The 26,582-nt window shown below is 44.7% G+C and overlaps 1 protein-coding gene across 1 annotated transcript in view; it reads right to left on the reverse strand.

Moving 5' to 3' along the window:
• Nucleotides 1-5,002: 5,002 nt before the first annotated feature.
• Nucleotides 5,003-26,582, reverse strand: part of MAGI2 (membrane associated guanylate kinase, WW and PDZ domain containing 2) — a 1,152,561-nt gene continuing 1,130,981 nt past the window's right edge. Inside the window, exon 22 of the mRNA XM_036327675.1 lies at nucleotides 5,003-6,940. Within this exon, the coding sequence (XP_036183568.1) occupies nucleotides 6,282-6,940 (659 nt within the window). The 3' untranslated portion in view covers nucleotides 5,003-6,281. The remainder of the gene's footprint in view (nucleotides 6,941-26,582) is intronic.

Here is a 26,582-nt window from a genome sequence, read left to right on the forward strand (position 1 = left end):
TGTAATGTGCTTGAACCTACGCGTTGTTTAATCCACCGCCTCCCAATACAGTCTTGGTCAAAAGAAACAATTTGCTGTGTCTCTGACATCTCTCCAAGCTCCCTAACCCCGGCCTTACCCCTGCTGTTCTCTCCTTATCCCTCCGCTGCCTCCGAAATCCTACCCAACCTGCAAACCCCAGCTAAGATGCCGCTTCTACAGGCTGACTTCTAACTGCCTCCAGCTATTTCCACTCCTACAGCATCCCGATTCCTCTGTCACACTTTCCGCATTCTGCATTCTTTCTTGCGTGAATTGTCTCAGGCTCCTAACTAGCTTATAGGCCACTTGAGAATAGGGGCTGTGTTCTGTTCACCTGTAATGCTGTATATAGCAGACACTTACCACTCTCGTTAAACTTTTATTAAGTGGAGTTAAGTAGGCTTATCCTAGTGAGTGCTCCTTTTAGCTCATGTAGCCCCTACAATAATTTTATAAAACTCTGGATTTCATTGCTAACTTGACATCTACTACTTTTTAGCACAGATTTAAGTATTTCAAAGGATGTCTTTTCTCTTGTATGCATGATTTATATATATTATTTAAACTTTGTAGTTGCACATTTAACTCATTTAATTTGTTAGATACCTGCCATATAATCTAACTGGCAAAGACACTATCTAAGTTGGTATAGCTAGACAAATGGCCAAGTTACACACGGAATCAGAAAAAATCTTACTTTATTTTAAAATTCAAATAAATGTGGGCGCTAGTTCTTAGCTACGAACCCTACTGGCGCTCCTGGACGGAAGCAGGCTCTGCCCTTCAGATGCTTCTCACTGGTGCGCTCTGCTTTGCTCTCTCGATTCTCCCTCAGGAGGGCTACCTTCTCTAATCGCCTCTTTGCTTAATGCCCTAAAGATTTCTCCACCTTGAGGTGATGTACCAGAGTAAAAAGCAGGACAGGTGATAGGTCCGTCTTTCTTCTCTATTGTCCAGGGTACTGTACTTGTATAGGGCAGGTGGGAATGGAACACTGGCAGTCCCCAGGTTTGAAATGCATAAAAACGGAAGTTATAGTTCTAGAAATGGATTCCGGTTGGGCTGTCCCTGTCTGCGTGGTCCCTACAAAGTCTCTGGGTACCATAGGAATGGCTGTCTCTCAGTGAGAAGGCAGCGGACCTGGGACAAATTCACAGAGGGGGAGAGGGGTTCATTTCCTTTTGCACAAACTTGTTAGGGTTTTAGAGAATTTGCCTGCCACCTCAGAAAGAAAGTCAAGGTTACTCTGTTGCTCAAAAGATTCCCAGCTTCTTCCAGGGAAAATCACTCTGTAAGAGACAATTTCATCAGAAAAGATCTTATCAAACTCTTCAAAACAGATACGGCTCTCTTTTGTGGTGGCCAGCTCCCCTCATGGCGGTGGGACGGCCGCCGGCTTTCATGGGGTCCCGGGTCACCGAGCTGCCTGGGTGATATGCCGCAAATGCCCAAGCAGGGGCCAGTTTAATTGTAGGATGTGGCTCCCTTGTTTATACCCAAATGTTTACAATGACAGCTATTATGACTACAGCTAGTTATAATCATAATCTCTACACATTTATCTGGTGCCTTAAATGAACTAGACATGATGCAGAACGTACCATTAGACGTGGGACCCTGACTATTTTAAGGCTTGGAAAGCACGCTGGTGATTTCACAGGCATCCTGTCTGGCCCTATGGTTGTCTGACAAAGAAATCTCTGTTAATTCCAAACTCCTCAGCAGTTAGGTCATCTGATTTTGCTGTGAGTTTGGCCTAAAAAAAACCAGCAGTATCAACAGGGCATGGGCAGATTCACCTTTGGGGAGCCCCAAGCTTACAGCTTGGGGGAGACTTGTTAAGAAAGAGAATATAAAATATAAAACAAGCTTCAGGGCTCCTGCAAGCTGCAGTTTCTTCAGCTTCACAGCGAATTCACCGCTACTGCAGGAGCAGCGGTTGGCTTCTGGCGGAGCGCCTCACACTTAGTACACACGCTGTAAGCTACTCCAGGCACGCGTGACCCTCAAGGGCCATCGCTTTATGGCCTCTAGGGTCTGGAAGATTGACTGCTTAGAGCAGTGGTTCTCAACCTTCCTAATGCCGCGACCCTTTAATACAGTTCCTCATGTTGTGGTGACCCCCAACCACAAAATTATTTTCGTTGCTACTTCACAACTGTAATTTTGCTACTGTTATGAATCGTAATGTAAATATCTGATTTGCAGGATGTATTTTCATTGTTACAAATTGAACATTACTAAAGCGTAGTGATTAATCACAACAATAATATGTAATTATATATGTGTTTTTCCAATGGTCTTAGGCGACCCCTGTGAAAGGGTCGTTCGACCCCCAAAGGGGTCGCGACCCACAGGTTGAGAACCACCGGCTTAGAAGGTGAATCAGAGCCTGATGTAAGCGAGGCTTTCTCTGCGGAAAGCCTGGCTTTTGTTCCAAAACAGAAGCTGCCAATTGGTGGGCTGTGGGCCAGACTTGGGCCACAGATGGTTCGTTGTAGTGTTTTGTCTTTTTGTTCAGTGTTTCTTAAAAATGTGAATTAAACTTGTCATACTTTAAAAACCATAACATTTCAAATAAAGAATGGCTTTTTTTTTTTCTTTCTTTTTTTTTTTTTTTTTTCTCTTGAGAAACTGAGAGATGGTTCCACAGTGGACTTGGACCTGACAAAATGACAGCTTGGCCCTGTCCCCACCTGGCTCTCCTCACTGTTTCGTATTTGGCTGCCTGACCCTGGAGACATTGATTCATGATAAGGCCCTCGCCCTGGCCAGGTGCCTCACCTGCCTTCGCCCTAGTCCTGCTCTGTCCCTGTCCTCATTGCTTTGGCCTCTGGTTTGTAATCTTTTTTGATGTCTTAATGATTTTTCTTTTAGAATAGTAATTAGCTGTGCATTAATAGTTATACCCCGTTTTGTTAACTGCATTGTTTTGTAAATCTTTATTTTTTTTTTTCAGCTTGCACTTGGTCATTCTCTGATTAGTTCATAAAGAATATTTTTATTACAAATGCCGTAACTTTTGTGCTTAATTTTACACTTCATGTCAGCTTCTTCCTTTTTCTAATTTGATTCGTTTTATTTTTTAAAAATTACATTGGAATGAAAAATAATAATTTTTTGGACTCTTAGGCCTCCTGTTGCCATCAGTCTTGACATGACTAGGATTGAGGCTGTCTCTTTGGACTGAAATCTCCTTGACGACAGGGTAGCCATCATCTTATTACCACGGAGTACGCTCCCTTCTCCCAGAGGCGTGTATTGTAGTATATGGCAAGAGGTACATTCGGCCATTCATTTTGGACCTCTACACTGCTGTTCACTACCTTCAGTTTAGGCTTCTGCATAAACTCCTTGGGATTTTTGTCTAAAAAAATTTCAGGAAAAAATGTGATGAAATTTATTGTTGATTGATAGCTTAAATCACTTTTTGAAAAAAGGCTATCAATCAATTTAGCAAGCAACAGAAACATACTGTCAATCCATAAATGATGCAGTTGGCCGACAGGAAAATACCCACCAGATTATCTATAAGAAAACTCTCCATTTACTTGGGCGAAAAAAGTCAACAGTTTTCACCCCTTATAATTCTGCTCCATTTAGATTCAAGCTTCAAAGAAGTCCTGTTTGGGGCATTAAACGTATACTTTTCAAAAAAAAATCTGTGAAAACTGCAGTTTAAAAAAATTAAATTCTAGTAAGTATTTACTCAAATTAACACGCAGCCTACATAGTTGGAAAAAGAAAAGATTTTTGGATATATATTTTATTTGACAGTGTTTTAGAATATCATACAGTAAACAAGATTTCTGTAAAAGTTAATTTATCCATAGTGGTGCGTTTCATAAAAATAGTTGCTCACTTACAGTCTTTCTGTGACTATTAATACATGGAATTATATTTATAGAGATACAGCTGTACAGGGTAAATTCACAGCTATCACTACACAGAGAGATTATTTGGAATGGGATCTAGATGATGTGCTGTCTGCACAGGTTATGGATTACAGCTGCATAAAGCAATTACTGCACAAGTAGTAGCCGTGAACTGTGCAAATTAGAGCGTATGCAAGCGTAATCTCAAAAAAATTTTTTTTATCCTTTTGTAACACGTGGAAAATGTCAGAGGACAGTACCGGGACGTGCAGCTACACTACAGAAGCATTGTCCGAAACCAGATTCAATAAATTAATGGCAAACTAGACTGGATTTCTAGTCCAGGGGAGAAAGACTAATTGAGATTAAACCAAACGTACTGTAAACTGCTACATGTGTTTGTGCTTTTGTTTATGATGGATGGGTTCCATTTTTGGAAATTGCTTTTACAAGCTGCAAGACTCTTTATTCGAGGCTTTCAACCATGTTTTCCTCTTGTCAAACAACTGAACTACTCCCAAGCCTGATGGAAATTAAATGGCTAGTGCTCGGGACACAGCAATTACAGACAGGGAGAGTCAACACAGGGAAGCGATTACTCGTGACCTTGTGTGCCCGACTGATCTCCCCGCTTCCCTTATTTGACTACGAGGGCAGGGAGGTGAGGCTTATTTGCATTGGAACTCCTGTAAGGGGCGGTAAACCGGCAGAGTGAAGCCTCATTCATTCAGGGCACACTAAAGACAAACTAACCTCAGAGACATTTAGCTCTTAAATATGTGTAGCTACAAGTAAGTACCAAGGTGTGGATGGAAAGGGGCTATGTAATGAACCTGACAAGCTCAGGGGGCGACATGGCAGACCTGACATGCGCTGTGACGAAAAGTAACCACACAGGATGGTTGGACCATAAATTCCTGTTTCTCCTTTAATTCTAAAGGAAGAACGAGAACTGGAAAACTGCCACTCTCCACGGGATTCTGGTAATCCATTGAGACTTTGCTTCTGAGTATTTTCTCAAAAATTGGGCTCAAATAAATTCTTACAACATTTTTCTATAGGTTTGAAGGTTCTTTTGTCGACAGTGGATACCTTCCCCCCCCCCCCCCCCCCGAAGAAATTTTATAACAGCAGGGAAGAAAGCCAAGCCTTAAAATTTTACTGGGGGATCAACCATAGATCAATGAAGGTAAACAGAAACATCTAGAGCTTGCTAAAGAAATAAAATTTGGCAACCACCACCAGAACGAAAAGCAAAGCAAATGGAGATACACGGAGAAAGAATAAGGAAAGAAAGATAAGCAGAAAGGAATGCTAAAAAGATTTATGTTCTTTAATGAAAATAAATTGGTCATAATAGTGATTTTTTTAAATATCAGGGATTCATCATAATCTGAGAAATATTGGAGAAGTACTTCGTCTCTGCTCTATGAAAGTGAAAATGAAGTCATGGAAAGGGGTTTTTTAAAAAAGACAATAATATAAGTGAAATACAACATCGCTGTCAAAGAAGCTACTACCTCTGCTAGCCTGAGACAATAGGAAAGCCTTTTCACACAGGAACTGCAGCGTTGCCAATCATGGCTAAACAAATCGTGGTCCTTCAATGATCAAAATGCGTATTTTAGATGAAACCAATTGAGATCTATGAGCTAAACTGCAGAATTCTGACTTACGGCGAACGGTTCCCTAGGATACAATTTTTAAAACCTTTTTTCTCTACTGCTGAAAATGTACAGAAAGATGATTTGATCGCAGAAATGGCGGTACAAATGGCATCATACCAATGGATTCACTAGATCTCTAACTCACCCTGCGCTACGCAGGGAACGTCGCTGCTCACACCAGGGATGGGTGCCTCGGGTGAGCCATGGAACGGCATGAGCGGACAGTTCCGAATGTTTCAAAGAAACCTTTTAACCCCTGTCTAGATAGGTCAAGAACGATTTATTTACAACTCTTTAGATCAATTAAAAGATATAATCTTGTCTCAGCTTCAGCTTGCTCCGTGCAGTTTGAATTTTAAGGCGATATTCCAGTTTGTGATTGCTCTTAATCGGTCCAGTCTCTTGAATAGAAAGTTTGGATGACGTCCAGATCCTTCATGCAGTGGGGGAATATTTTTTCTTTCTTTCTTTCTTTTTAAACTAAAGCTACACTGCATTGTCTCTCCGTGATGCTCTTCACGTTGTTTTGGTTCTTCCGTAGCTGCCCAAGCCCCCCCAGCGGAACCGGGGGCTTTAGGATCAGTTAGGTCTGCGCGTGGACGCCCCCAGGCCTCGGCGCGCGCGGATCGATGCGCGTGACAGTGACAATAAATTAAAACGCCCGCAGACGGACCGGAGCGGGGCCGGCGGGCGTCCGGGCGGGGCGGCGGGCTGGGGCTCATCTGCCCGCGGCCGAGGCGCCGGGCTGGAGGACCCCGGACAGCTTGTCGGAGCCCGGCACCTTCCAGGGCCCCGGCGCCACCGCCGCCTTGCGCGCAGGGGCGCCCCCCGGAGGCCGCGCGCCCGGCCGGGGTCCCGCGCGCGCGCCCGCCCGGCCCTCGGCCTCCCGCGCGCCGCCGCCGCCTCCCGGGCCCGCGAACCCAGGCGCCGCGCCCGGGCCTTCGCGGCGGCCGAGCTCGGGGCCCGCGGCGGCTCGGGGCCCCTCCGGCCCGCCGGCCCGCGCCGTGTCCGCCGCGTCCGCCGCCGCGCGCCCGGGCGCCCGGGCCTCCGAGGGGGGCCTGCCGGCCTCGGGCCGCCCCTGGCCGCCGGGCGCCTCCTCGAGCCTCGGCCGCGCGGCCCTCCGCGGGCTGGCCGAGCGCTCCCTCTGCGCCCCCGGGCGCTGCTTCTTCTGGCCGCCGGCCGCCAGCTCCTTTGGTTTCCTAACGTCGTGCTCCCTTTGGATCTCCCCAGTCGGGTCTGGGCTTCTCTGGTGGGAAGGGTCGGAGGGTGGGGCTGGATGCGATGGAGAGAATGGCGAGAGGACGTCCTCGAGGGGGGCGCCTACTTCCTGCAGACCTGCGGCGGCGGCAGCGGGACCGCTCCAGGCGCCGGGTTCGTCTGCGGGACACGAAGCACAGGCGTTAGGGCCGCGCCGCGCCCCCGCGACCCCTCTCCGCGCGGGGCGGCCGCAGCTCGCCAGGGGCGTCTGCCTGCGAGGGCCCCCGCCCGCGCCCCCGCCCCCCCCACCCTCGCTGCCAAGAGGGCAGCCGGCCGCACCCCCGAACTCGGTGTCCCGCCGCCCTCGGTCACCCGGCCCCTGCCCTCGGGGGTGGAGGAGGGGCCGCTGCAGAGCCCCGGCCTCCTCCGTCCCTGCGCCTCGGCCCCTGCGAACTTGGCCCTGGGTGTCTGCGGGTCTGCCGGCCCTGCCTGTGTTTCTGACTTGGCAGTTTTTGAACCCGGGGAAGGTGTGAACAAGACAGAGTCCTCGAGGGCAGACCCAGAGCTTCCGGGAGGATGGGGCCCAGGCATTTCTCTGCCTTTTTAAGAGCATCCAGATGATTCTGAAGGTGGTCCAAGAGCCAAGCTTTGAATAACGCTGGTCGGAGTTCTCCGGGAAAAGTTAGGAGAGTGACTTTCTCGACCATTAGGTGTCACTCAAAGCATAATTCTTAGCGACCATCAGATAGCCTCCGAATTTGGATATATTCATCTAAAAACACTCATTGTTGCCTTTTGGAAATCATCGTCCTTAATTCTTTTCAGTAGTTGTAACATTATACAAGTCCTGGCACTAAGATAATGGATTCTTTCTAGGAAGCCTAGTTTCAACATTTATTTGGGATTTAAGATCTACTTTAAGAAAGGATTTGAGATAATTTGCAACAATGAAACACATACAAAATAGAATGATAAAAAATCAGAAATGGCTTGTTTTTTAAAAAAATGCAACCATTGTTCAGAAGCCAAGCAGAAGGAGAACAGATGTATTAGGAACCTGAGAGGAGTTAGTCACTGCTATGAGCAGTAACATTACCCTTGAGTTGCTGGCCACTAACGCAAAATTAAAGCAGAGAAATCCAATCCAGTGAACCCTCAATATTTGTAAGGCATATGTCCTAAGACCATTGGAAATCCTCAAATTTGGGGATGTCATTCTAGAGTGTAATTTTTCTCCATAGAATTGGTATATGGTCCTAAGTGGGGGACAAAGAAGCCACATTGATGTCTGAATGCTGAGTGGCGGCCGGGCACCTTCACTAGCGGTGAGATTCAGTCCCACACACCAGCCGCAGTGCATGTGATTCAAATTCCTGCTGCTGTAACACTTTGTGTCGGAGGCTGTCAGGGGCCCTTATGCATACTCAGTCTGTGAATGTCAAGGGGCTCCTTTGTTTAAGTTGAGGATTCTTATCTGGTACCTTTGATGCTGATTTATAAAGAGAGAAGGAGAGGAAGAGGGCAGAATAGTTCCACTAATCCTGGTCACCTGTAGAATATCAAATCAGTTGTAACCCAGTTTCTCCTTTGATGTGAAATTTGATTGGAGTATTTAGGGCACAGGGTTCTTTTCCTTCTTTCCATAGACTGATATCAATTATTATGTTCACATAGTGAGTTTAAAATCCTAGGGAAGCATCAGTAGAGCTGGAATCTAATCCTGCCTCTGGCATTCATCACAGATGTGGTTTTAGACCAACCACTCCATCTCTCAGAACCCCCCCTTTCTCCCTTTGGAAGGCGGGGATAAAATGTCTGCCTCACAGAGGTGAGACGTGCACCTTGCAATGGGAGGATTATAACAAGTGTTTAGATAGTTGAGTCAGATTCTTATTCTGTGCCCCAGAGGCTATCTATATACAGACTGGACCACATTAACTAGCATATGTCTTGGGAGGTTTTGAATAAGTGCAGCAAGTCAGCCACTCCCATATGCTGTGATTCCTTGGGCTCTACATCAGGTATCCTTGGTTACCTCAAGGAATATTCTGAATTCCTCAAATGGGAATTGGAGTATGTTCTGCATCTGGTTGAGTTAGAATTTTAAAATCAAACTAACAAATGATACCTGGGGGCAATTCCACCAAGATAGGAAGATATAGCCTGAAAGAGTTAAAACTGGTGTTCCAAAGGCCTAACTAGAGGATAGTTGTACAATGTTAATCTCTAACTTGGACCATGGGAACGATATTTCAAATTTTTATAGCTCTTTCCCCATCACTACATCACACACAGTGGAGTCAATTAGCTGGCCTCAAATTACTTCTGAGATACGGGGCGGTTGCGATTATTCACCCCATTTCCTGAAGGAGGAACTGAAGCAGAAAGAAGTTAAACTTGACCAAGATTACAAAATGGGTAAGCCAAGAGTAAAATGTCTGGTTTCTTTATCCTTGTAACTTACTGAGAAAATTTTCCTAAGGTGTAGCCTTGCAAATAGGATCAAAGCATGTGAAATGCACATGCCCAGCCAGTGGCCACTGCTGACCAACAAGATCTAGATCCAATAATGAACAGAATACTTAGCATTTACTTCTGAACAACTTGCGGTGGTAAACTAGAAGGTGAAAATTTTCAAAATACAAAAATATAAAAGTCCCTCTTATAAAAAATTTCTGAAGTGTTTGTTTACAGATTATTAAATGCTTAGTGAGAGAAACTTAAAGCTAAAATGTGCTAAGCTGCTACTGATTAAGAATATTAGTCAGAAATTAAAATGAACTAGTAAAAGATTTAAAAGATGGATATTTATATATGTGGCTTAATAGTTGTGGGAAGCTACCACTTGCCATTACTGTCACGAGAGCGCACCAAGGAACGCAGAAGGCCGATGGACCTTGGGCTTTAGCAGGTCCTACGCTATGCACCGATTGTTGAGATAGTGGTGGCTCAAGGCAATTCCCTAACCTGATAATCCTTTTACTATTACTTTTGATATGCCTGTATGCATTGCTAAAGGGCAAATGTGTATTCAAGTAAATAAAAGGTGGACCAGGCCAGAGGTGGGTGTGTCTCTTCAAGAAAGAGGCTCCCCTTGGCCCCCAGAGCCTCCTAAATTAATATTTCTTGTATAGTATTTTCACTTGTGCGTCGGCCCCTCCTTCAGATCCTGAACCCCGCCGTGAAGGTCATGGCAAATAGTTTTCATTTTGGGGGACAAGATTTCCCCAGTTCAGAACTATACATGCAGCACCTGCACCAGACTGAGCCCGCAAAGCTCCATCAAGCACCAGGGACAGGCGGCAGGCAGCCCCTTCCTCACCTGCCGTGCCACCTGCCTCCTCAAGGTGACAAACGGTGGTGGTCAGGAAGAGGCCTTGGCTAACGTGTCAAACTCCAGTTTTCATGAAATCTTGACACACAATAACCAGAGGAATTAATCACAGTTACTTCTCATTTCTTTAAACCTTCTCTCTCTCTTTCTCTTTTTTTCTTTCTTTCTCCCTCCTTCTCTCCTTTCGTCTTCCTCCCTTTCTATTTTTTCTTGAACCTGACCACTGGCTAACGCATATGATCATGTTCATATATGAAGTCACTGTACAGGACAAGTTCCACACATCCTCCCTGTCCGAGATATTCTAACTAGAATTAAAACAGACACATCCCAGAAAGACGAAATCAGCCACTTGGGCCTGTTGGGAATTCTGCAGCTCCTTTGTCCAAAGTCCCCAGGCCCAATAGTTGAAATCAGAAAGGAAAAAGTCTTTTATTCCAAACTGTCTTCCTTCTCCCACACCCACCCCTGGGTGAATCTGCTCTAGTCAAGGTCACCAACGAGCTTTCTGTTGTCAAATCCAGAGGACATGGCTCTGTATTCATCTCAGTGTTTTATCTGACCTCATGTCACACAGCTGACCACTCCCAGAAGCAAGCTGGACTCTGGCTGCCATGACACTCCACTCTCCTGCTCTTTGTCCTGCTGCTCTGGCAGTTCCTTCTCAAGTTACTTTGTAAGTTCCTCTTCTTTTACCTGACCTCTGGTGCTGCATTCCCCAGGGCTTGGTCTTACATCATTTTCTTTCCTAGTGGTCTCTCCTAGGTGTTCCCATCTATTCATGTAGCTTTTATACAACAACAATAGTCCTAAATGTTCCTGCTAAGCTCTTTGCGACCAGCTCTGGGCTGCTATGTCCATCTGTCTACTTGATTCCTCCACTCAAATACATGATCATCTTCGCTTTAACAAGTCCAAAATAGAAACATTTGCTTCTTAAACTTATTTTTCACTCTTTCCTTATTTCCCCATCCTGATGAATTGCACAACCATCATTTGGAGTCATCCTTGATTCTTTTTCCTCCATCACCTCACAAATACAATCCACCTGCAGGTCATATTAGTCATATCTTCAAATATACATGGACTCTGTCAACTTCTGTGCACCTTCACCTTTACCACCCTAGTTCAAGATACAGGGCAGTTCCTGGAAGACTGGGACCAGTATGGGCTGCCCAAGATCCCTTAAAAGAAGGAAACAGTGTGGATGGACATCTTTCATTAACCCTTGGAGATATTCTCTTTTCCCCAGGATTTTTTTCAAATTATATTTTACTTTTATTTATTTGTTTTGAGAGAGAGAGAGAGAGAGAGAGAGGAAAGGAAGGGAGAGCGAAAGAGAGAAACATTATTTTATTGTTCCACTTAGTTATGCATTCATTGGTTGATACTTGTATGTGCCCTGCCCAGGAATTTAACCTGCAACCTTGATGCATCAGGATAACACTCTAAGCAATGGAGTTAGAGTGCTTCAGCCAGGGCCCCCTTGGAGGTAGTCTTAACAACAGAAATTGCAGTGTTGTCAGAGCCCAGGACAACTAACCTAGTTACCATACCCAACAGGTGGGCCTGTCAAGCTATTGTTTCTCAGATGGGCAGCTATAATAACCCACTTTCCTCTTTACTTCTACTCTTGCCTACCTTCCCAATTCTCCATACAGTGTCCACAACACCTCTTTGAGACATTAATTAGATCATACCATTCCCTTGCTTGAAACTTTTGGTGGATTCTCACTGCTTAGATTAAAATCCAAAATTATGAACATGACCCACAAAAGCCTGTGTGATCTGACCCTGGGTGGGTAGCTCAGTTGGTTAGAATGTTTGTCCCCATATGTCAAAATTGGGGTTCAGTCCCCATTCAGGGCACATACAAGATTCAACCAATAAATGCATTAATAAGTGGAACAACAAAATGATGTTTCTTTCTCGTCAATAATTAATTTTTAAAAAATATATTTTTAATTGATTTTTTACAGAGAGGAAGGGAGAGGGATAGTTAGAAATATCGATGAGAGAGAAACATTGATCAGCTGCCTCCTGCACCCCCCTTCGCCCCCCACTGTGGATATGCCCGCAACCAAGGTACATGCCCTTGACCAGAATCAAACCTGGAACCCTTCAGTCCGCAGGCCAACACTCTATCCACTGAGCCAAACCGGTTAGGGCAATTTTTTTTTTTTAAAGTCTGTCTGCTCTGGCTCCTGCCAGCCTTGCCAACTTCATCTCCCTGCATTCCTTAGGCTCCACACACGCTGGTCTTGGTTCACAACCTCAAATGTACCAATCTCATTCTCTATTCGTGGACTTCATTGCTGACTCCTCTGTCCAGACCGGACCATTCTCCCCCAAATATTCACATGGCACATTCCTTTTCATTCTTTAGGACTCTTAAATAGCACCCCAGGGAACCCCACCACAGCAGGCATTCTGCTCTCTTCTCTCCTCAAGAGCATCTTGACTGTTTCCTCATTTGTAATTATGTATTTGCCTGCTTATTAGGTTAATATCAGCCTCAGTTACTAGATTGTAAGCTTCATGCCAGCAGTGGCCACACTGGTCTTGTTTATCACAGTGGACTTAATACCTAGCAGACTGTTTGACACAAGAATAAGTGCTCAATGAATACTTGATGAACAAGTAAATCCTTCCACAAATAGAAATGGAAGACTTGAATCCAAATGCCTGCTTGAGGGAATACTTCAGAGAAAAGATCTTTATTTAAAGAATAATCTGCCCCAAACAGTTTGGATGTCTCTGAGAACATTGACTGAATAATATATAATTATATATTAGTATATATGTACACAAATTACACACACACACACACACACACACACACACACACACACATCGTTATCTTTGAGTTAAAAGACTATTTCTTAAATTATGGGAACCCAGAGTATTGAAAAATAAAACTCTTTCACTTCATATATGCCTTAGATAAAAAACAAAAATAGCTCATCTATTAGGTTTTAACATCTTGTTTATTTTGTGGAATATAACCCAAGTGACAGTGACCAGAGAGGTGACCCGCTAGGACTAAACTGCTTATTGCAGACCTGCATTATTGGTTTCCCCAGGTGGCTCTTATATCCAGCAAACATGGTACAGAAAAGGAAAACATAAATCGAGGAAGAATTAGTTAATTTTATCCGGTGCTGAAGGGTAAGGAAGACCCCTCGGAAGGGAGCCAGGGATTGTCTCAGGGGACAGGGGTCCTGTCACCTGGTGGCCGTAGGGCTTCCAGTTTGGGCCTAAGGATCCCCCAGTCCCTGAATAAGGGCTACCACACTGCTCTCTTTCTCTCCATTCAGTGCTATGGATTAGAGCAGGGGTGGGCAAACTTTTTGACTCGAGGGCCACAATGGGTTCTTAAACTGGACCGGAGGGCCGGAACAAAAGCATGGATGGAGTGTTTGTGTGAACTAATATAAATTCAAAGTAAACAGCATTACATAAAAGGGTACGGTCTTTTTTTTCAATAGTTTTATTCATTTCAAACGCCGTAGTTTGCCCACGGCTGGATTAGAGTGTTGGGGAAGGTAATACTAATACTGCCACCACTGGTTGTACTAATAATGGCAACAGCTAAACTTGATTGAGGTGATTATTAGGAACCACGCACTCTTCTAAGCTTTTGAAATGTATTTACTCACAAGAAAATGTGCACATTTTACAGATGAGGTTAAGTCACTTGTTTAAGGCGGCATAGCTGGTCGGTAATGGAGCAGGATTGCTGAATGGCTTTCTGAAGCACTGCCACTGGACTCCCTTGCTATCCGTTGTTCTGATTGAGAAATGGGACTCATCTCTTCTTCTGGGCTATGACAAAAACCTCTGTCTTGCCCTGGGCGGTTTGGCTCAGTGGATAGCAGACCAAAGGGTCCCGGGTTTGATTCCGGTCAAGGGCATGTACCTTGGTTGCAGGCTCCTCCCAGGCCCAGGCCCTGGTTGGGGCTTGTGCAGGAAGCAACTAATTAATGTATTTCTCTCAAGTGGATATTTCTCTCTGTTTTCCCCTCTCCCACTCTCTCTAAATATCAATGGAAAAATATCCTCAGGTGAGGATTAACCAAAACAAACAAAAAAACCTCTAACCTCCATCTAAAGTGATGGTCATTACAGATGTGTCCTTATCCCCTCATTGCCCCCCCCCCCCCCCCACTCATGCCCTCACCCCCCTGTTGTCTGTGTCCATTGGTTAGGCTTATATGCATGCATACAAGTCCTTTACCTTAATCAATAAAGAAATTAAAAAAAATAAAGTGATGGTCAGAGGCTGATCCATTGTTACTCCAAATGGAAACTGAAATGCTGTTTGTGTTTGAATATTAGACACAGAAATATAGTTGTCATAGTGAAGGTGCTGATTTGTGAAAATGCTGGAAGTATGCGCTGGACTCAGAGAAGAAAAAATTAGATTTGTCAAGGGTAGGGATAATACTATGAACTTTAAATATATCCCTCTGAGTGTCATACCTTGAGTCTGGATTGAATTGAAAATACTCATACTAGATATTGGAAACAATGAATCAGTTTGAGACATAAATACTTTTACTGCTCAAAATTATTCTGCAAAGAGATTCATTTTGGTATTCTTTTTTTTGTTTTAAAATATATTTTTATTGATTTCAGAGAGAAGTGGGGGGAGGGAGATAGAAACATCTATGATGAGAGAGAATCATTGACCGGCTGCCTCCTGCATGCCCCCTACTGGGGGTCGAGCTCGCAACCTGGGCATGTGCCCTTGACCGGACCCTTCAGTCTTCAGACTGACGCTCTATCCACAGAGCCAAACCAGCTAGGGCAAACGTTACTTCTTCTTCTTCTTCTTCTTCTTTTTTTTAAACTTTCCTGTTGCAACCTACAGTTGGCTGGGTTAGAGAATATTGATGTGGTAGCATTGAAATATATTTTCTTCTAATTTAGAATATTACGTGAAAATATAAAAATAATTATAGTAGATCAAAGGACAGTAATATTGAAGTCATTTGGTGCTCCAAAAATATCTTTTAAGGATGTGTTCAAACCATAATGGCTCATTTGGATCTATTCAACCATCACTAAGGTGAGTGCTTTTTGTAACAAAATACAAATAAGAAAAATGTGCATTTAAAAATTTCAGAACAAATTTTTTACTTTGCTTCTGCTCTTTCTGAAGCTTTGTTTTCAGCCTGGAGGCATTATTAATGGCCTTTAAGCATGCATTTGCTTCACTTTTATTACTGGAGAGATGCAAAGTAGGTGTTATAAACATAAATAACTTCAAAAATTGTGACCATATTTGCTTAGTGATGCTCACAGTCATGCTCATCGTGAAAATATAAGCAGGATGCCGCCGTGACCCTGGGCAGACATTCACTATCTCCATGGCTGAAAGGCGAATCTCAGGGCTAGAGGGCTGTTAATGGAGCTACCAATGCATCACATATATGAGGAACTGTGCCATGTGTGTCATATACATTATCTTTTCATCCTCAGGACAGTTCTAAGAAGTAGGGTGCTGTTATCCCCATTTCACAGATGAGGAAACCGAGGCTTAGATAAAATTAAACCATTTGCCAGGACCGCTCGGCCCAAGCCCAAACCACTATTCTATTCTGTGCTTTCTAACCTTTTCCACATCAGAACACGCATAGAAAGAGATAATATTTAGGCAGTACACTGGAGTAAACACGAAAATGGTCAAGCCCTTCATGTTTGTGTGTGTGTAGCGGGGGGATGGGGTGGGGGTAGGGGTGTGGGGGTTGGTGGGGGATCCAAATTCTCACTCCCAGTGGCTCTTTAGGCCATTTCTCAGGAGCCCTGATGCTCTAACAGAACAGTTTCAAAGGCACTGCATGAAGAAGTGGTGTCTCTAAAAGCCTTCATTCAAATGCAAACATACCCCCTAGGAGTTGGGAAGAGGGGAAAGTCCGGGGAGATTTAATAGATTTTTCTCTCTCAGTATCACCAGTCCAGAATTGGACTCCAGAGAAGGGGGATGGAGCACAGGGAAGTCTCACTGCAGGAAGGGGCTGGAAATGTGTGTTGGACAGACAGAAGGACAGACTTCACCTTTCCATCATTTTGCCTGAGCTGGCTTAGTCACCTGGAGGTTTGGTAGACAGTTTACCGTCCTGCTGAGTAGAGAGTGGCCCTGTTTGTCTTCGGGAAGAATAAGTCAGTGCCTGGTGGAGGCAAGAGCGTCAACAGCAAGCCTTGGCCTCTCCCTGGTACTGCCACTTGTGGTGAGCGTGGGCAAGCCATTTAACCATTTTTCAGGGATACTGAACATTGAGAATTGGGAATAATATCTGCCCTGCGTCCCTCCCGGAGTTGTGATGATCAAATAAAATAATACATATGAATACCTATATACACATCAGCCATTAAGTTAATAGTTTGAACTTAATTTTTAAAATGGGCCGAAGATTTGGATTATCATTTCACCAAAGATGAGATATGAAATAGAAAGATGCTCAACATCATTAATAGCAAAATGCAAATCAAGACTGAGGTACCACTACTATACATCTACGAATATGGCTAAAGTAAAACAACAACAACAACAACACACACACACACACACACACACACACACACACACACACACACACACAACAAGACTTGAAAAAAATGGCAAGGATGTGGAGCTACTGGAACTCTCGCATGTTTTCATTGGGAATGAAAAGTGGAACAGCCACTTTAGAAAAAGAGTTTGGCAGTTTCTTAAAAGGTTAAACATAGAGTTATCATACAACTCAGCAATCCCATTCTGAGGCATCTACACAGGTGAAATTAAAAATCATGTTCACACAAAAACTTGAATGTGAATTTCTATAGTGGCTTTATTCTTATTCACCCAAAACTGAAAACAACTCAAATGTCCAACTGAACTGGTGAATGGACAAGCACACGGTGGTACAATGGAATGGCCCTCTGCTAGGAAATGGGACAAACTACGTATACAGCCAGCAACATGAGGGAATCGCGGATGCACTGTGCTAAGTGAAGGCTACATGCTGTTTGCTTCTCTTTCTATGACTTCCTCAGATCGCCAAAGCTAATGGGGCAGAAGACTGATCAGTGGTCTCCCGGGGTTGGAGTGGGAGGAGGCTTGACCACCATGGAGAGTGAGAGAATTTGGGGGATGATGGGATTGTTCTGTATCTTCATTACGGTAGTGATTATATAACTGTATGGGTTTTTCAAAACTGGTTGAATTGTACACTAAAAAGGGTGAATGTTACTATATATAAATTATACCTCAATTTTTCAAAATTAATAGTGCTGAAACTGTTTTTAAGCCTGGTGCAAGGAAGTCTTTTTAAATTGGTTACACCTTTTGCAAATAAGATTCCACCACTAGTTTGCTTAGTAACCTCTCTGTCTCCTCACCACTGGACTAAAAAGATTCTCAGCCCAATGAAACTGATCATGAATTCGGAGTTCGCAGAGTTAGCAGACTCTGCATTAAAGAAGTTTTACTTTAATCGTTAGAAGGCATCTTTAATCTCGAAGCTTTTCTAGAATGGCGTTCTTCATCTCCGAAATACAGCCCTGTCTTCAATGGCAGAGAGCAGAAATAATCAATCATAAGGTTCCTATTTCATGGGAGAAGGGATGAAACTGCTAATAGCCCCCTCTTGCCAAAGATGGAAGAAGTGGGAATGCGCTGCTCAGGAGGCTCTTGGACTCCTGCTAAATCTGTTCCTCTGTGGTACCCAAACAAGATCTTCATGATCCTTCATCAGCCTCTGGAAGGCATCCCTGGGCAAGATGCCGGCCTAAGATTAATTCGCTTCTAGACTGAGGCCCACAGTGATGCGCAACTATATTCCCATCAATATGCTCCCAGGGAACCAAGTCCCCTTTCGACAACCTGGCTGTTTAAAAGCAAATTAGTGGAAGCAGAGCTCTTGTGCCAGGAGCCATCCAATTTTGTTGTTATCATCTTTCATCAAGGTTATCCTTAGACAATATTTTTTTCTGTATCCAATTTTACTTTTCCAAACACTGTCCTCTTATTAATTTCTCCCTCTATACTGGAACCCAGTAGACAGATGCTCTATCCACTCTACCCCCTCCTTGAAATATAATTTACTTCTGATAACAAAATACAGGGAGCAAGTAGCAAAGGCAATGCCTGTGACCCCTGGTTGCAGGTTTTCCCAGACTGTGTGCATCTACAAATACTGTGTCCCCCACCAGACTCAGACTGCCCACAGCATTCCCCACATCCCAACAGCTGCACAGTACAGTATGAGCAGGTGGGAAGCAGAGTCCTCGCCAATTACAATTTCCTAGCTCACTTTTGCAAATACTGAAGCTGAAGTAACTGGTTGGTCCTATTATTGATTTTCTGAAACTCTCCACGCACAAGTATGACATAGATAAAGTATGGCTGCATAGCTCTTAGAGAGATGTAAAGTAGCCTTTTAAAGAAAGACTTTTCTCCACACCTTCTGTGGCTGCTAGCGACATGAAAGCAAGGAGATGTGTGCATTGCTAGTCATATCTTCTTTCACCAAAACTGGACCACATCGTACCACACATGCCAGGGATCTAGTGGTTGTGTGACATCTTACAGAAGTCTCAAAACTCATGTGGTTTAACAGTGACAATGAAATAGGAATTATCCTTGCCTTTATAAGTGAGTTAACATATTGGTTCACACATGAGTGTGTGAGAATAATTTTATTTTAAATGCAATTTATTCTTTTAGATGTGCAAGTCAATGCCTATAAAAGTGAGGTTGAGCAATCAAAAATAAAGAAAGAAAGGCCTTTCTTAAACTGGAGCAAAGACTAAGGCCCAATCTGTGTCCCGTCTTCTCAGCCCCAGGCTGCCTGCAGCACGTGATGGCTGTCCCTGGGTCCCCACATCCCTGGTGGTGATGGAGGGAGGGCAGGCCAAGCCAAGCATGAGGAATACCCAGTGTTTACTGTGTTCAATCCTGGCCCTTGAGGATCTCTGTGTATTGGTCTTTGCTCCATGTTCTTTTGGCCTGTTTCTATAGCCTCAAGAGCTGTTCTTCCTTCCTGGAGTCAATCTTGGCCTTCTCTTTCCTCTTCCCCTCCAGGGCGGCTGTCGCCTCCTGGATATGTTTATTGATTTTTAGAGAGAGAGGAAGGAAGAGACAGAGAGAAACATCAATCAGTTGCCTCCTACAGGCACCCTGACTGGGGAACGAACCTGCAACCGCAGTATGTACCCTGAATGGGAATAGAACCTTCAACCTTTTTGGTGTATGAGATGATGCTCCAACCAATTGAGCTACCTGGCTGGGCTGGATGCTATTTTAAAGGGCCAGCATGCTGCCTTGCATAGGATGGACTGCAGTTGGAATCAAGAAAACCAGCCAGGAGGCTATTGAGATCTCCCAGGCAAAACCTCATGGTGGCTTGGACTGAGGACGTCATGGTGGAGGTGGTGAGAGGGGCTGGATTTAGGATACATTTCTGACAGACTAGATTGGACCTGTTGATGGATGCATATAGGGTGTGAGGGAAAGAGAATAGTCAAGGAAGATCCAAGGCTTTCTTTTATATTTACTGATAAGAAAATGGACTGACCTTTGCTAGGCACTAGAAATGTAAAGATGAAGAAACAACAGTACCTACAAGGAACCTATTAGTGTGCTAGAGGCCTGGTGCACTAAATTTGTGCACTTGGGGGGTTGCCTCAGCCTGGCCTGTGCCCTCTCACAGTCTGGGAACCCTCGGGAGATGTCCGACACCAGAGTGTCATGTTTCTTGATTCGTTATCAAGAAATGAAATTTCTTTTTATCTTATTGGTATCAGCAAGCAGAAACGTGGTCACTCTTAGGACAGAGAAATGGTATTAATCTTGTGGTTAATTAATATTTATTAAGCATTTGTGCTGTGCCAGGCACTGTGTTAACTGCTGGGAATCCAGCATAAGCAAGACGATTTGTGGGGCTTGTTAGAGGTGGTAAATATAGGACGAGTGATTTCAAATGTGATGTATCATCAGAACAGTGAGAGAAAGTAAAGGGTGCTACAGAAGCATTTAATGAAGTGTTAACCTCTTTTAGGGATTCAGAGAGGCCTCCTTAAGATAATGGTCTTTAAGCTAAAATGAGACTAATTATAATTTTATTACCAGCAGCATTATTATCTGTTTCTTCAGTAATTAGCCTTTCTTTCAAGTGGTTGCTTCTCTGTCTCTCTTCTGCCTTGAATCATGTCCAGCTCTTGCCTACCTTGAAAAGACAAAAACCCCAAATCTTTCACTTTTATACACCCCAAAATTAAGCTTTTCATTATTTTCCAGAATTAGAAATTCTAACTTCCTTGCAGTCATATATTCACATACTCATTGACTTGTTCAAGTTCTGTACTCTGTGCAGGGTATTTGAGGGGACTCCAAATATGTTGCCGCGGCTGAAGCAGAATGTGAGGAGTAGAGTGACAGGACATGAAGGGATGATGAGTTTCTTCATTTGCAGGACATGCCCAGGACTGTGGAGCCCGTTCTGTGGGTGTGGGAGAGCCGCTGGAGGGTTTGAGCCTAAACTGTAATACCAGCATTCATGAACACTAGAGATGGGAATGACAACTGAAATCTAGAGTTCAGGCAGTGCAGGTTTAAATCCTACTTTACTACTGAACTGCTGTGTGGCTTTGGGCAAATTATTCGATTTCTCTGAGCCTACGTGATATAATATCTACCTCAGACATCTGTTATGAAAATTAAAATTACCCAAAGTCTTGTAAAAGTTAAAAAAACCCTAATACAGTTTTTCACATATAGTAGGTATTTGTAAATCATAATTATTATAAGTAAAAACAGCTAACATTTGCTAGACACTTACTACTTATACTAAATGTTGTGCACACATTCTGTCACTCAAATTTCACAACAAATGTAGGAGATAGATAGAAGGATGAATAGTAATGGATCCTGGTGAGCCCCCTACCTGGACAGTCCACCTGAGAAGGGACCAGAGTCCACAAGGTATCGAGATCAAAGAGCTGTCCCACAGGCAAGCAGGGCTGTAGCTAACACAAGCCTGGAGCATACGGCAGCCTGTGGCCCAGCTGGGATCCCAGGCCTCTCTCTGAACTTAGGACCCTGAGGCTACCTGGCTCTTAGCTCCAACTGCACAGTCCTGGTTACTGCATGCATTTTCCCCACCAGGCAGCTGAGGATGCTGAGAAACTTTACTTCTTATCCACGGGGCTGTGACAGCCTCCTGCATCCCCCCGCTTTGATAATAAAGAACAAATAATGATCCTCTTTGAAACCATCTGAGCCCTCATCCGAGTTCATGCTGTTCCCAAGGTGTGTGTGTTGGGGGAGGAGTGGAGTGGGAAGGCGGGGGAATGACAGGAGCCAGCTGAAGGCAGAGGTGGTCTGGGGTGGGCAATGGGGGGAGGCGGAGGTTGTGAGTTTGTCTTACTTCATTTTTTACATGTTTTTACTGATTTTTAGAGAGAGAAGGGAGAGGGATAGAGAGATAGAAACATGGATGAGAGAGAAACATCATTGATTGGCTGCCTCCCGCATGTCCTACCACTGGGGATTGAGCCTGTAATCCAGGCATGTGCCCTGACCAGGAGTTGAACCGGTGACCTCTAGGTTCCTGGGTTGTGGCTCACCCGCTGAGTCACACCTGCTGGGTGCCTTTAGAGAGGAGACTTTTGGCTGGGTTTGCACAAAGGCTGCCTATGAATTTTTATTTCTGCAAACAAAGTCTCAGCCCTTCCTAGGAACAAACTGACTGGTATCCATTTCTGTAGCATTCGAATTACACATAACGGCTGATTTCATGCAGGTTTAATTTCATGTTAGCAAAAGGTAGGACATTTTACTGGAGTCACTTCTTCAGAAATAGAACTGAACCGAGAAGAAAGACCTGAAACTGTTTGGCTATCACTGTGGAGGGTGGTCTACCGGGGCCTTGGTTTCTACAGGTCTGTGCACTTGTAGGAAAACCCCAATGGGTCAGCAGGCCCTGCCAAGTGCCGGTGCTGCGGTCGAGGTGAGGGACCGGGGACCGGCAGGGAGCCAAAGGCCGGCATGGGGAGCGGATATTGGCAGCTGAGAGCAGAGGGGGCCTGTGAATTGTTGGCAGTGATGCAAGACTCCGATCTGAGGGCCAGACGTATGCAGCAGGCTCCCTTCTGCTCAACACACATTTGCCGAAGAAGCAGGAACTGGTTCCTGGGCCTGCGCACATTTGTAGCCTAAACACTTTGGCCCCTTGTCGCTTCACATAAGTAGACCCTGCAGCTCCAGGGTCGTCTCTTCAGAGAGGCCTCTCTCACCAGCTTGTCCGAAGTGATTATTTTCTATTTCAGCTCCTTTGCTTCTTTGAGAGCATTTACTACCACTTATTTGTGTCTCTCTTCCTAGAATATAAATTCTTTGAGACAGGGGCTGTGATCTGTCTCATTCACTGTTGCAACTTCAGTCTCTAATACAGTGCCAGGCACGTACTAAGTGTACTAAATATCGTAGAAAGTAGAAAGAAGAATGAATAGATCAGTCAGAGATCTCACAGTCTCCTTTCTTGAAAGTGGAACTGCAGCCCTAACCGGTTTGGCTCAGTGGATAGAGCGTCGGCCTGCGGACTGAAGGGTCTCAGGTTCGATTCCGGGCATGTACCTTGGTTGTGGGCACATCCTCAGTAGGGGGTGTGCAGGAGGCAGCTGATTGATGCTTCTCTCTCATTGATGTTTCTAACTCCCTTCCTCTCTGTAAAAAATCAATAAAATATATTAAGAAAGAAAGAAAGAAAGTGGAACTGCGGCCAACCTTAATAATTTAGAGAAGTGTGGAGAGACCTGGTCTATTTGAAATATATGCATCCCTGTATGTATCTGTCTGTATCAATATGTGACATCACTGGATGTTATAAAACTCTTAGATTTTATGAAAAACATTAAGGTTATTATACACAATCAAAATTTGTAGAGAAAAAATTTGTATGAATTCGTAAAACCTTGCCATTTATATTGTTGTCCATGGACCACCCCAGGCCCACTGAGTCAGAGTTAGCATTTTAACAAGTTCCCCAATTTGCGAAATGGCTCTAAAGGACTCACAATGGAGCCCTAGCTGGTTTGGCTCAGTGGATAAACCATCGGCCTGCGGACTGAGGGGTCCCAGGTTCGATTCCGGCCAAGGGCACATGCCCAGGTTGTGGGCTCGATCCCCAGTAGGGGCAGTGCAGGAGGCAGCCAATCAATGATTCTCTCTCATTGATGTTTCTATCTCTTCCTCGCCCTTCCTCTCTGAAATCAATAAAGATAAATATTGGAAAAAAAAAAAAAAAGACTCACAACGTAGCCTGTGAGATCATTTTGTGAACTCTAGGGGGCAGTTTACTCAGGTTGAGGAAAGAACAGCTTTGCAGTACACTGACCTGACTAGTTCCAGAAAGAATAAGAAAATCGAGGAGCAACTAAGATGGCGGCATAGGTAAACACCGGGAAATTATCGCCTCACACAACAATTGAAAATTACCGCAAAGGACTGAGCAAACATCATCCAGAACAACAGGAAGGCTGGTTGAGTGTAAATTCCACAACTAGAAGGAAAGAAAAGCACGCTGAGAGCCAGAGGCGCTGCGGAGGTGAAGTGCAGAGGTACGGCGGCGCGCGCGCGCGAGGAAAGGGGGTGGCGCCTGAGGACGCGGCTGTCTTTTTGAATCACAAGCTCCGGACTGCTCTGAACTCCGGTTCCGGGAAGTCTCTGGGGACCCAGGACTCATACGGGGAGAGGCTGGTCTGTCCGGCAGCGGGCGAACTTGAGGGCGGCTTTCCCTCAGAGGTGCTTGCAGCCGTTACCGGAACACTGAGACGCGCGACTCCGGGCGGAGAATCGGCCATGGCCGCTTTCTCCGCCCTCTGACTCCCTGAGACCCCGCCCCACCCAGGCTGCGGCAGAGGCTTTTGCATGTGAATGTACCTAACTGCAGCCGAACCAGGCAGACCTGGAACTTCCAAGAGAAGGCCCAAGGCCCCGCAGCGGCTTGCATTGCTTCACAGCTGAGCCTCTTCGTGGCTCCTGCTGTGTGGCCTCAGGCAGAGGCTGAATTAGCACCTCCTTAGATCCAGGAGCCACTGTACCCAGTGGTCAGAGGGGGTCCATCCAGACTGCAACTCCTCAGATCCATAAGGGACGCACTCAGGGAGCAGACTCAGTGAGCACCAAAGCCCCACTGAAGCAAGTCTTGCCCCAGAAGGGTGTCTTCAGCACAGAAGTTCTCCCACTTTAGACACAGCTGATTCTCACAGCCAATTGGCCTGGAGGTCAATTCCTCCCAGTGATTCTACAACAACCAAGGCACCAAGAGTGCACCAAGAGTGTCCACCCCAGGTAACTGGGGAGGCTGAGCTACTGGGCCCTACAGGACACCTGGCGCACAGGGCCACTCTATCAACACAGGGAAGCTGCCAAAATGCGGAGACAAAGAAACAGGTCACAAATGGCAGAAATGGAGGAAAGCAAATGATTGGATATAGAGTTTAAGGCCACGGTTATAAGGTTTTTCAAGAATTTTATGGAAACCGCCGATAAATTTAATGAATCCCTCAATAAGTATAGGGAGACCATGGAGGACATGAAAAAGGACCAACTAGAAATTAAGCATACACTGACTGAAATAAAGAATAATTTACAGAGATCCAGCAGCAGAAAAGAGGATCCCAAGAATCAAGTCAAAGATTTGAAATACAAAGAAACAAAAAATACCCAACCGAAAAAGAAAAAAGAAAAGAGATTCCAAAAATATGAAGATAGTGTAAGGAACCTCTGGGACAACTTCAAGCGTACCAACATCAGAATTATAGGGGTACCAGAGGGAGAGAGAGGGCAAGATATTGAAAACCTTTTTGAAGAAATAATGACAGAAAACTTCCCCTACCTGGTGAAAGAAATGGACTTACAAGTCCAGGAAGCGCAGAGAACCCCAAACAAAAGGAATCCAAGGAGGACCACACCAAGACACATCATAATTAAAATGCCAAGAGCAAAAGATAAAGAGAGAATCTTAAAAGCAGCAAGAGAAAGACAGTCAGTTACCTACAAGGGAGTGCCCATACGACTGTCAGCTGATTTCTCAACAGAAACCATGCAGGCCAGAAGAGACTGGCAAGAAATATTCAAAGTGATGAATAGCAAGAACCTGCAACCAAGATTACTTTATCCAGCAAAGCTATCATTCAGAATAGAAGGTCAGATAAAGAGCTTCACGGATAAGAAAAAGCTAAAGGAGTTCATCACCACCAAACCAGCATTATATGAAATGCTGAAAGGTATTCTTTAAGAAGAGGAAGAAGAAAAAGGAACTCTTACCATTTGCCACAGCATGGATGGAACTTGAGAGCGGATAAATACCACAGGATCTCACTCATTTGTGGAATATAATGAACAACATAAGCTGATGAACAAGGACTGATCCAGAGACGGAGAGGCATTGATTGGACTGTCGGGACTTGGAGGGAAGGTAGGGGAGGGTGGGGGTAAGAGGGAAAGATCAACCAAAGGACTTACATGCAGGCATATAGGCCTAACCAATGGACATGGACAACGGGGGGGTGAGGGCATGAGCGGGGGTGGGGGGGGGTGGGGGGTAGAGGGTAACGTGGGGACAAGGACACATATGTAATATCTTAATCAATAAAAAATATATTAAAAAAAAAAAAAAAGAAAATCTGTGCTTCACAGGTTGATTTTTGTTTGTAAAACCTAAAGAAAGACGGCTGGTTAGTTACGCTGGTGGGCGTTTTAACCAAGCATTGCTCATTGCTGGAAAGTTAACACCATGGGCCCTTTCAGAATTTCATTCAGGGCAGGAGAGTCACTACCTACCCCTCGTCTGCCTCAGGTGTGACTGGAGAGAAGGTATCTCAATGATGTTAGTAGATAGTGCTTTTTAGCTTTTCAAATAATTCTAATAGTTATTACTCACATACTATAGAACTTAAAGAAAAGGTAGTTAGTTAGCTATTGTTATAAAGAGCAACAAGGGACCTGTTTATCCTGTTAACCCCTCGCTCCTTTTCCTGGCAACAAAACACCCCGAGGGAAGAAGGAAAATGATGAGGGGCTCTTTCCTACAGAGCAGAGTTTTGGGAAACCGCCATTCCCTACGTTGTAGATGTGATTAGTGATGGGTAAAATAAGTGGTCTGCCCTCTCACATTTGAATCAATCGATTACATAAGCATTTATCCAGCGCCTAAAGGTGCCAGCGTGGGCCATTGCTGGGGATCAAAGACTATTCCCAGACTCCTGCCTTCAATAGGATTACATGACTTTGGTTTATCCATGACAAATCTCTTCCTGACCTGGTGAAAAACCGGGCAGTCCCTCTCTCTTTAATCAATGTAATCAGTGCTATAGGTCAATAGGAGGACCAACGGCAATGAGAAAGTCTTGTTCTTTGTCAACTGGAAAGTTGAACCTCCTTCCCCAAATCAGGCCTCAGTGACTGATCCTCGCCAGTGAGGATAATCTCTCCTGTACTCT

Source organism: Myotis myotis, unplaced genomic scaffold (genome assembly GCF_014108235.1).
Source record: "Myotis myotis isolate mMyoMyo1 unplaced genomic scaffold, mMyoMyo1.p scaffold_m19_p_11, whole genome shotgun sequence".
Classification (NCBI taxonomy): Eukaryota; Metazoa; Chordata; class Mammalia; order Chiroptera; family Vespertilionidae; genus Myotis; species Myotis myotis.